Source organism: Vidua chalybeata, chromosome 5 (genome assembly GCF_026979565.1).
Source record: "Vidua chalybeata isolate OUT-0048 chromosome 5, bVidCha1 merged haplotype, whole genome shotgun sequence".
In the NCBI taxonomy this organism is placed as follows: Eukaryota; Metazoa; Chordata; class Aves; order Passeriformes; family Viduidae; genus Vidua; species Vidua chalybeata.
Genome location: NC_071534.1, coordinates 43927046 through 43939194, shown reverse-complemented (window position 1 = coordinate 43939194; position 12149 = coordinate 43927046). Strand labels below are relative to the sequence as shown.

The following is a 12149-nucleotide window of genomic DNA, read 5'->3' as shown; positions in this document are numbered from 1 at the left end:
TTGATGTGACAATAATTTATTATAGTACTGCATGAAGAGTAAAATGACAATGCCTAAAGCTGAAATTCAACCCTATGCAGCGGAACTAATGCAAGTTTCATAATCTACTGAAGTACTACTAAAGCACTGCTTCCAAACAGACCAATACATAAAGCATCAGTGGTGTTAACAGTCATCCTAAGAGGAACTCCTCTTAGGAAAAAAGCCTTGGGAAATTCTCTCATGAAACACTTCACTGCTAGGACTTGGGTCTAGATACTAACTGCAAGACACATTCTCACAGATACTTTTCTGGATTTAAGTGTATAATTACATCATTTTCTTAAAAAGTTGCCTTGAAAGGTAAGGTTTTGAGACACAGATATAAAAAGATGAGAGAGTCAGGGGACAGAATAAAAAAAAAAAAACCATGATCTTCAGTGTCTTCAACAGCAAAACAAACCTGTATTACAGATCACTTTGTAGCACTTTACAAAATGTACACTATATATATATCTTATATATGCATTTAAACAGTATTATTTCAGTCACTAAGTTCTTCCTCATCACTGAAATAAGCACTTTTCTTAATCCTTGGACGTTTTGAATCATCTGAAATTGAAGATTCCCCTGCAGTCTGTGTCCATCTTTGTTGTTCTTCCTCAATTTTGGCTTGCTATAATGAGGAAAAGAGAAGTATTAGCTGGGATTAAGAAAAATTAAGGAGCACTACAAATAACAATGCTAATTCTTAATATACACTGAATTATTAAATAAGTTAAAGAATTACAGGGGTTTATTTCTGGATAAACTGTGTGATCAAAGCCCTGGGAAACATTTCTGAAAGTAGCTCTCACATATAAGCTACACCACAGCAGCAGCCTGGACCATCCTGTATTCTCAAAAAGAAGAATTTTGCCCATGGCAAACTTCCAAAAATATAGAGAGATCTAAAGCAAAAAATCTAAGCAGATCTCTTTAGCTGAGATCTAAATCAAAAAATGCCTCATGTTTTAAACTGATGTTATTGAATCAGCTTTGTTCTGCTAACAAGTCTTCTATCCATTGTCCTTTGCAGTCATTCATTCACATAATGAGTGCCTTTGGGGATTATTACTGAAGGTTATTCAACTAACAGTTGAAATAGAATCTTCCTATTTTACCAGTTAAAAATCTTTGGATGGTGATAGTAAGGCATCAATAGAAATGAAAATGTTCCCTGGTTTCATAGGTTTTATTTCCAATTGTGGAGTTTCTGGGGAAAGGGAGGAACATTGTGAATATGTGAATCACTTTTTTGGACTACATCATGTAAAAGTCCTGCACTCATTACAGTCACATTCAGAACAAAGTTATTAACTCTTGACAGTTTTTTGGGGGGGGGGACAGGCACACAGGCAACAATGTTGACCAGGGAGCCAAGAAATTTGAATATCAGGTCAGGCTTGTTCTTTTTTGTGAAGCAAAAGGGTGTAGAGATAAAGAAGTAATAAAGACAGTAATACAGATGTTAGATAAGCTAGCTACATAAAAAAATATGCGTTCATTATGTTTTGGGAGATGAGGTCTATGAGAGAATGCAATGGTCTGTCTAGGCAAAAGAAGTGTGCCAGTAATAAGTGTTCAAGGACATTCCAGTGAGGACAGAGGATGTGTCTGGTCACTTATACATGACTGGTTTTTTGTCTCCTCAGACAACAAAGTAAAGAGGGATTTGTGGGCAAAAACCTAGCAGAGCATCACAGCAGAGATGACACAAGCAAATACCTAAGGAGCTTGAAGGAAAAAAAAAGGCTGCAACACACAAATACAGCAATAGAGAAAGAGCAAGAAACCCAAACAAAATTCCACTGAACATGTCTGCAATGTAAAGACACCAACTATAGTTACCAGCTAGTACTACCAAACCAGAGCCCACTCAGTACTATAGAGCAGACAGACCTATGCATGTATATCAGAGCTTCTGAAAAGCAGCTAAATAAGGGAGTTCAATTTAAAAAATAAAAATAAATATGCCATGCTTCAATTTTGTACCTGAAAAGCTATGGCTTGGCTGAGGCTATCTAGAGCAGGGTCTTCTCCTTCTTCTTCACTTTCTTCTTCCTCCTCACTTCATTGTGCAAGGAGAGAGAGAAAAAATATATAGATATTTAAGTGTTTAGTATGAAAAAGCTTCCTAAAAAAAAGTAGTAACATGTAACTCAATATACATACATTTCTTCTGGCTCCACTGTTTTCTTTCTCTTCTTCTTTTCTTTTTTTTTGGGTGGTTCCCGCTCCCCTAGCATATTTTTAGGACAAGCATAACTTAAGTGTCCTGCTTCCTTGGAAAGAAAGAAATATTGCTTAACAGAAGCCATTACAAACAAATATACATTAAAACGTATCATGAGGGAAGTTCACGGGGGGGAAAAATGGGAGCAATTAGTAAGATAAATGGAATGCTGAATTAGCACACAGAAGACAAACTCTTCTCTAGGCTCGCCATGGAAATGAAGAGATTAGTGGTGATATGCATGCTTAACTGCAAACTGAGAACAAGCTACAAGAACAGTAGATTTTTTTTGTCTGTTGCTATGACTGAAAATACTACACATGGTTTATATTCAAAACAAGACAGAAACCTCAGAATTAACAATTTAAGACACAGGAGTGAGGTGACATTTTTGCTGTAAGAAGTGTTATGAATATAAATCAAGTTTGTATTGGACATTAAATACTATCCAAATATCATGGTCCTACATTACTGTGTTCAGGAAAAGTTAGGAATTAATTAAAACTTAAAACTCATTTCTATATAAAACAGTTGTTTCCTGTATTTATTTTATTGCCAGCTAAATCATGAACTTCCAAAGCTACAGCAAAAGCAGATACTTTGAAGCAAAGAGTAGGAAGTTGTCATTGCAAGTTTTCATGTGCATCGCTTATCTTTCTTGGGTTTTATTTCTCTTTGTTACTTTCATTACCATCTACTATTACTACTACTATTTAGTATTATGTCAATTATTTCTTAAGTTGTTCTTATCTCAACCCACAACCTTTGCCCATTTCTCTACATTTTTGGTTTTACTCACCCCACATTCGTAACACTTAGACTTATCAAAGTAGTTCCGCCTGCGAATGAATTCTGCTGCTCTTCCATTATCAATGGCAATACTTGCTTTTATTACTCTTCCAAACAACTACAGAAAATTGGAAAGAAAAGGTAAATGTTTTGGGACTGAAAGCCTAACCCTGTTGCCATAAAATCTTTCCACAACTTACCTGTTTGTTATTAAGTGCCCGAGAACAGTTTTGTGCAGATTCTTTATCCAAAAACAAAATAAAGGCAACTCCTTTGCTCTTTCTGGTGTCTTTGTCTTTCATAATGGTAACTCTGGAAACATATAACCACATTATTGATTTTAGTGAACCACACTAAAATTACTTCAGAGATATTTTTTTCCTTAAAGATCTCAGTGGGATCTTACCTTTGTTACACAGCAAAAGAGTTAAAGTATATTTAACAATAAAAATACTCATTAAACAGAAATTCAAAGGAGCAGCTAACCTGGCCATGTATTTAGAGGTAGAGTGGAGATGATTTTAAAAAAAGCATGTGGGATCTTTCTGGAACCAGTATCACTCTTAATTCCCTTGGGTGACTTGAAGAACACAGAATATAATCTTTAGATTTACAAGCAACGTAACTGGAGGGAACTACATATACTGGAAGTGAAAGGAAAATTCATGAGTAATCTTACCATTGCTATTATTGCTGAAAAGCACAGTGTGAACTGCTTCCAAACTGAGAAATCTATGTTTGTGTAGGACTAATCAGCTAAACAGGTTCACAACAGGAAACACTAACTATATGCAGTACTGTTCTACAAATATCTCCAAATGAAATCCAATGACCATGGATGCATGTGTCATTTCACATAACATACAAAGTTAAATCTTCAGTCTAACATTGAAATCAACGGCTTTAGTAGCACATTGAGAAGTTCATGAAAATCTAGAAACAGTAAAACAAAACCTGAAGATAATAATTTACAAGACAAGGCCAGGGTGTGTGTATGGCTGGAACCCACGCAGCCTCAATTCTTTCCATCTTAATGTCAGTTGTATTCAGTATGTATTCAGTATGTATCTCATGAAAAAAACCTAACAAAACAACAGTGAGAACCAGAATGTCAGGCTGCATGTACATAAAAATCAAAGTACAGGTAAAAAAGTTGGGAATACACTCCTCCCTATGTCCACCACAGGCAGAACAAGGTTCAGCCACAGGGGAAGCCAAAATTCTAAGAAGTAACCAAAAAAGTCAAACCCCACTTCAATACAAAAGGCCTACCATACAACCTGTATAAGTAAGAGATGACCTACATGGTAAAAAGCTTATGAAATAAAAACACAGTAAACAAAGCTCAAATTTCCCCAAATATATACACAAAAAGGTTGAATTTGACAGTTTTACTACCAAAGCCTCTTGGACAGGACACGTACAACTGCATGCATTAAGTTCAAGTGTTAATAAAACTGACTTTAAAACAGTTCTATTAATTTTTCTGCCAAGCTAACTCTTTGAAGAATTCCAACAGAAGCCTGGTATGACTGTCAGGCTTCTAATCAGGATATTGAACATACCAGTTAATAACACAAGAATAGAAAGAATCAAGTGTGACAAATTTTCAAAAAGTCAGGAACTTCTCAGAGCCATAGAAAGTCCGATTTCTTAATGAACAAACTCAGTTAAAGTCATAAAAGTCAGGATATATTTACTTTTCCTGCTATTTGTCACCTGAAACACACTTCTGAGACTTCATAAACTTTGAAACTCTGTATCTCACAGGTTATTGCAAAAGCTACTAGAAATTAGACAAGATACTTGCTGGTTTAGGATTAAAAACTGAAGACTTGAGTCTCCTTATTCTGACCAATTAAAAAAAATAAAGTAACTAGTCAGTTCCTTATTGTGACATTTCTTTCTATCATTTGAACACAGAGGCAGATATATTTTTCATGTATACCCCAAATACTGGAAGACATTAATGCAGCCTTACATCTAGCTTTAGGTAAAATACTAAGTAGTCACAATAACCAACCCATCTAGAATCACAGAGAACTCTACACTGCATTGTGATAACTGTGACATCTAGTTCACATAAGAAGCTCCCACTTTCACACTTACCCACTGTGCCCCACAGTGGTGAAGGAAAGGGGAATAATACTAGAAGAACACTGTTTCAACTGTTTCAGAGAAAGGACTCATGGTATGTAACAACATTCTACTTGCTCTTAAGAAATGGTTAGCAAAACCTGTCCCAAACACAAATATTCTTGTATTATGTATTATGTATGTAACTGCAAGAACTTTCCGTTGTTAAATTAAATTTATACTTTATTAAAAATGAACAGAACTTCAATACAATTCCACATTCATACTTTAATTACAAAAGCTCAAGACTTTCAAGTGAAGGAAAGACATAAAATATTTAAAATGAGAGGTACAAAAATAGAAGGCCATATCAGGTCACTTACTTGACAACTTTCCCATACTTTGAAAATATCTGAAATATAAAACAAAATAAAAAGATTTAACAACAGACAATTGCATTTCACTAATAATAAATTTATCATGATAAACTTATATATCAGTATTGATTTTAAGTCAAAATTGTTGTCAACAAGTTTAATCTAAACAATGCATCTCTTAAAACTTACCCTGTACAGATCATTGTTAGTCAAAGCAAAGGGTAAATTGGACACATACACTGTGCTTTTGCTTGGTGCCAACCCACCACTCATTTTTCTGATGAAAGGAAAAAGAGAGAAGAGTTAAACTGTATAGAACAAAGAAATAAATTAAAAAACTGTTTCAAGACTTTCAATTTTATTTCAAACCTAGCCCAGACATCCATGATAAAGTTGCAGGAGAGCATAGCTTTCATTTCCCTTGCATCATTTTACATGAAAATTAGTGTTTGCCTTCATGGACTACAGAAGACATACATTCCTTCCTCCTCTCCTGGATCCAAACATATTTTTGTTCTATGTGACTCGATTTGTAGTCAAGAAAAAACTGGCAAGTTAGTGTACTGAGAATAGTTCCCTGGTGATCTGTGCAATTAGAAAGGTTGAGGGCCAAAAGAAACAAGCAATGTTCATTTATTAAACATTATGGACAATGTGTCAAATTGCTGACCTTTGTACCAGTACCAGCATGATCTGATTCTTGATGCAAGTATCAGTTCAGATGTATTCAACATACAATAAAATACAATTGGTTAAGGGGGAAAAAAAAGTTACCCTAAAGCAGAGTCCTAATTATTGTGGGGAGGGAGATAAATACATTTTTAAGTCAATGTAGCATGATGCTGAAGCGGCATGCTTCCATTTCTTCTCTTAACTATTGCTCAAGTTTCTGCGCTCCTCTAGAACTGCATGTGTCTAGAGCTGGCCATAAAGCAGCATCTCTGTAGAAGCACTCCCCTTCCTCCTTCTGACTAGGCAGATTTCTCCTGGTAGGAAGCAGGAAAATTTCCAATCTTTCAATTTTAATTTCCAATCTTTTCTATGCTCTTGAAACTGAGTATGTCTGGAGACAATTAATCAATTAAAAATACTGTTATAACCACATACATATAATCTAATACTAGGTGAAGAGTAACCGAACTAACTTGAAAATGACAAGCTAATATTTTTCTTCACATTTGGACATTTCCCAAGATTTTTAGTGGTGTAAAGTCTGTGCAAAACATTCTCTTTGATCCATTCTGTAGCCATGGTTGAGACCAAGAGCTAAGTGAGTAAAATTTAAGGTCAAAACATACCCCTTATGAAAGGCCATACCAAATAGTACAGCAAACCCACTCACTACACAGTCCAATTTCTACCTCCTTGTCCATTATCCTACAGCCTTATTGCTGCTTCCTGGCACCTCTAGCCAATTCCCAACTCAGGATCAAGCCACTTCTTCAGCAAGACTGCCTCATTTTAAAAAGGCAGACAAAAGCTGATGAAGGGATAAAACCCCTAAAGTATTAAAATCAGCATCTGCCATATTACAGTTTCTTAGGGGACTTCTTGGGTAGCCAGTCTGAACAGATTGCTTGGCCAAGTGCCAACAAAAGTAACTAATATCACACTCTAATCTGGCTGATACTTTCTGGCATTTCATGGTTTAGTTATCTGAAGGCCTGATATTCCCAGTAGATACTGTTTATCCAAGTGCTTTGCTTCTCTTTCCTGACATGCTTACTGTATCACAATTTATGTGAGTGGCAGTTTCCAAGTGATCCAATTTTGAGGTTTTTCATGTTCAGAGACTTTTTTTGGCATGAGCAAAAATGGCAACACAAAGGTTAAGCAAATGAAAACAGAATAAATTTGCAATAAAGGCCACACATTGCATCTGGTGTTAGGCAGACTGGGTTCATTATCCCAAATTCCTTTCTGCTTGGCATTAGTATCCTTGACAAGCCTAACCAGACTGACTTGGCAACATGCCATGTGAATGGATGGCCTGAAGTGCAGTTATCCAGATGTACAGTGGATAGAAGGATTCAGGAAGAGCAATCTCAACACTGCACTATGCTATATTGCCAATGCTATTGCAGCAGTGGACAAGAAAACACTGGAGGTGAGCCTCAAGTATCTGAATACAACAATTTCACTCTGCCTAAAAGGCAAGAGAAGCTGGAGCACCTTGCAACAGCAGGCCAAAGCAGCGCCCATTTTAGTGGGCAGGCACCAGGGAGAACAGCATGACTGGAGAGCAGTCAGCCTGCATATTCCACAATGCCACAGCGCAAACCTCCACAGAGAAGGTGAGACATCAGGCGGAGATTACTACTGCCCTAACAGCTCAGTTAGAAAATTATTAATGAAAGCAGCCTACAGAACCACCATTTTCAGCTGCACACTGTTTTTCCAGAAGCTGAAAGAGTTACACCCGGACAGCGCTGGCTGCCAGACAGCTGAGGTTGAACGTTGGTTGTTTCTACTCCCCTGGACAACTCTGGGCTTGATAGTTTTGCTGCTCCAACTGCCCAAATATTCTTAGCAATCTGTATTGTTTAGAACTGTTGTGCAAGTACTGCTTATTTTTAATGTCTGATTCACTATACAGACACAACTTTAATACAAGAGGGAGTACAGCAACTCTGTGGTTATCATCATTTATTATAACGATGTTTTCTAGTTGTAGGAGTAAAAAATGCCAGTTCCAGCATTAAGCTAAGTCTCCAGACAAGACATGTCATCTGGAGGCTCATCATTACAAGGTTGAGAGTCCTGCTACTTCAGGAATTTTCTAACTTCATAGAACTGTCCAATATAAGATTTTAATCACATTCTTTCTCTGCGATTACCAGTCTCTCTGCTCAGCTGACAAGGAAAAAAAAATCCTCTTCCCTCACAAAAATCTCCAAATGAACCAAAAAACAACATCTCAGCTTTCTTCTTGCTGCTGGAGACTCAACTGAAAGTCAGGTACAGCCTGGCTTCAAGGCTATATATCTCTTGCTAGAGCTTTTCAACAAATCAAAACATTTCTATTTTATCCTGCATGCTTTTTTTGGGCTTTCTTGATCTTCAAGGTATTACCTTCATTACTTAACTTTAAAACATTGGCTAAAAGCCTTTACAATACCTCCACAGAATTGCACACAATTCCCATTAATGTAATGGCTTCTCTGTAATACTAATGTCTTCTTCATTTATCACTTTCACATATTAACTTTGACAAGAGAGTTATGTCTCATTACAATGACTTATTGAATTCAATCTTTTTTGTCTTTTCTAACAACTTGAACTAAAAGAAGCCTTTTTTTTTTGACAAGAGCCATCTGTCAGCAATGATTAAGTCTCCTGAAAAATAGATCAGGTACATGAACATGTTTTGGTTCAATCCAATATGCTTAATGCAACATCTATCATTAGTATTGGGGATATCACAGAAAGACAATGATTAATTTCAGTAATTGGCTTTTCTACTTTATCCCAGAGGACAGAGGACACCACCAAAACAGTTCAGATGCCTCTGAATCATCAAGTGGAGCCTAAATTTACTTACACTTTCATGACTTAACTTTGGTATTTCAACTTAAAAGCACAAACTTGTATGTTTTTTTTTTAAGTGCAGTGCAGCAATGTCAGATCTATGATTTAATCAACTGAAGTATGTACAAATGATTTGTGAGCAAGTTTCTGAAGACACTCCCACTCAGGACAATTAGAGTTTTTCTATCTCAATCCTTAAAACACAGTATATTCTTCCTGATTTAAGAGTGTCAACGGAGTTTAGACCCAAGTCAAGAAACCATTAACTGTGGCAGGAGCTCGGCTCAGACTAATATTAAAGTGTCTGCTAAAGGATGAAACCAAACTCATGTTCTCCTTGGTCCCTGACAAGGGTATCAATGACTTGCTACAATTCTGCCCTGCACAAGGAGCATAGAACAAGCTGTAAGAGAATAATCTGTTTTATCTCATACTCCCTTAAATAGTACCAAGCAAATATTAAACAGGATCAAGACTTGGTAAATAAGGTTAGCACTATCAGCAAAGAAAGAATACAATTTGCTCAAGCCAAAGAGAAACACAAAAAGGATCTGTGGTTTGAATCAAAACACTTTTATGTACTGTTCTAACTACAAAAGCATAGGGACAGTAAGACTGGGCAACCAGACCACCCACAGACTATCTACCAAACACATATAATTTATATATGTTTCTTTTCCAGATTATGTATAGGTGTCACATCAACCTTGGCCAAAATCAGTAGAACTTTGTTCCCAGACAGATATAATGATATGACTCCACTTTCAGCCCCAGTAGTAATCAGCATTCACTGAGACTTTATTGCGAATGAAGATGATACAGCAGTAAGTGCTTTACTCGACAACAAATGTACAATACCTACAGAAGTAAGGAGTGCTCTGGAGGCCTGGGCTGTCTTCTTTCGCCTCCACTTGGATAGACTCAGGGCCCTCAGAAGTTCATAATTTCTATGCTACCATTTCTCCCACGCTCCAAATGGAAAGCCCATTAAAACTTTTCCAACAGTGTCTTTTTAAAGGGATTCTCAGCACAGCCAGATGGGAGAAGAGCGGCTTGGTTCAATCGCATCTGGTCTCACCCAGAGCTTCGCCCAGGAGGGGCAGATCTGGGTAACTCACTTCGTGCCGGCCCTTCCTCCTCAAATCACGAGACACGTAATCTATTTCAGAGTTCAGTGCGAGCAGAGCGACATTAAAGCAACACAACCACAGACTGCTCAGCAACTTCCACACGCTGTGTTAACACCTTTGGCCATACCATCAGAGCGCGGCCCCGAACAGCCGCTTATTTCGTCCCTTCCTATTCCGCAAAGGCCCGAAGCGAGCGAGCTGTGAACGAGCGTTCGCGACACCCGCGGTGCCCCCGCCCCGGCGTACCCGTCACGGCGGGGCTCAGCCCGCGCGGGAGCCCATCGTGCCACGCGGCTCGGACAGGCGCAGGTGCGGTGCCGGCGGGACAGGACAGCCCGGAACACACGGCTCGCTCCTGTGGTACCGCCGCCCCGGCCCGTCGCGCTTCCGCCGACGCGCAGCTCCCGGCGCGGCGGCGGCCAATGGGCGGCGGCTCCGCGACGGCGGGCGGGGGTTTCCGCCGACCGCTCGGGAGCGCCGGAAGCGGCGGCGGTCGTGCGGGGCCGCCGCGGAGCTGCCGCGCAGCGGGAGCGGGGAGCGGGAGAGTGGCAGGTGGGTGAGCGGCGGCGACGGGAGCGGGGCCGAGCCGGGAGCTGGCCGTCTTCCTCCGCGGGACCGGCGAGGCCAGAGCCGATTCCCTGGCCGGCGGCTGCGGTGGGACGCGCTCGGTTTCTTGCGGGGCGCCCCGGGACCGCCTTCGTGCCCCCTCTGCGAGCACGTGCTCGGGGGCCGCGGAGCGTCCGTCCTGGGGAGCGGCACCCTCGAGGAATGGCCTGGGAGCGCGTCCCTCCCTGCGCCGGGAGCAGCCCGAGGGCGGCGGGAGCTCTGTGGAGCCGGACTGCTCGCGAGGCGGCTGAAACTCAGTGGCGGGACAGGAGCGGTGGGAAGGACGGCCTCCTCTGGGCAGGCGGCTGCTGGTTAGCACCCGAGATGGCTTGTAAGCCTTATCATTTAAACCTCTTTAAAACCCGTATGGGACAGAAGACTTCGATTCTCGGTTTAATTTGTGTATTTGTTTTGGAGGGAGTATTCGTCCTCCTTGTACATACATCTGAGAATAATTTTAAACAATAATTCGTAATGAGTGTTTGGAGGCTACATAAGTCCCATTGTAAACACTTTTACTGATGTGTGTGGTGGGTGTGTTGGTGCAAGATCAGTATCCTTATTGTTTCTAGAGAGATAAATAAGACATGAGTGTGTCACTCAGCTCATTTCCTAATAAGTACTAGAATGAGTCTTTCAGAATAAATCTATGTGATTAGTTTAACAACAGGGTATGCTGTGATATTTTAAGTCCTTACTAGTATTTACGCATCTTAAGTCTACTCTTCATGGTTCTTTATTCTCACTTATAGTCCTTTAAGTAGGCTCTTTCCCCTCCATTAGGGTTTTCAGGGATAGTCTTTATCTGTGATTCTTTATTTAGAGATTCTTTATCTGTGACTTCAAGGGAACAAAGACCGTCAGAAATAACAAAAAGATGTGGAAACCCACCCAACCAGTGAGGACAGTTTGATACAGTGACTTGCCCTGGGTGAAGTGCTATGGCGTGGTTGGTACTTTCAAGAGTAATTTTTGAGAGCATTATGGTTTTGACTGGTTATGGCAGCAGTATGGAAAGCTGCCATATTTTGTTGTCAGAGTGTGCTGCAGGATGGAAAGCCACAGGAGCATCATCCACGCAGGTGTTTGCAGTGACATTGCTGGTGGAACAGCCACATCAGAGCCTGGTAGAATATGGCACTGGCACTGAAGATGGACAGGCTGGTAACTGCAGGTGGTCAGGCAAAGATAAGTCCTAATAAATCAGTCATTCTGGTAATATAACCCCCAATGCATTGCTTCCATTGCTCTTGTCCCAGTGACATATTGGAATGAGGTAGTAAGGAAGTGGAACTGGTGGGATTGTAAATCCTCATTGGAATGCTGCTGCTGTTATTAATTATATTCTGTTTACGCATGCTGTTTTAAGTCAAAATTATTGTGAATGGG

General features: G+C 39.7%; 2 protein-coding genes across 7 annotated transcripts in view; one reads left to right on the top strand and one right to left on the bottom strand.

Moving 5' to 3' along the window:
• On the bottom strand, positions 1-10523 carry ZCRB1 (zinc finger CCHC-type and RNA binding motif containing 1). 4 transcript variants are annotated; one of them, XM_053942166.1, is made up of 8 exons: positions 10401-10523; positions 5686-5773; positions 5503-5531; positions 3244-3355; positions 3054-3161; positions 2194-2303; positions 2014-2089; positions 1-655 (listed from the first exon to the last, which is right to left on the bottom strand). In XM_053942166.1, the coding sequence occupies exons 2-8, from the start codon at positions 5767-5769 to the stop codon at positions 524-526; spliced, it is 651 nt and encodes a 216-aa protein (XP_053798141.1). In that variant the 5' UTR covers positions 5770-5773; positions 10401-10523; the 3' UTR covers positions 1-523. The 4 variants fall into 4 exon arrangements, with proteins under 4 accessions (XP_053798141.1, XP_053798142.1, XP_053798144.1 ...); XM_053942167.1 differs by lacking the exon at positions 10401-10523 and adding an exon at positions 9887-10388; XM_053942169.1 differs by lacking the exon at positions 10401-10523 and adding an exon at positions 10282-10388 and having other exon boundaries at positions 5735-5773.
• A 104-nt stretch (positions 10524-10627) lies between these two features.
• PPHLN1 (periphilin 1) overlaps positions 10628-12149 on the top strand; it is a 64106-nt gene continuing 62584 nt past the window's right edge. For all 3 annotated transcript variants that reach the window (XM_053942163.1, XM_053942162.1, XM_053942164.1), the window contains exon 1: positions 10628-10706. The gene's annotated coding sequence lies outside the window, so the exon portion shown is untranslated. The remainder of the gene's footprint in view (positions 10707-12149) is intronic.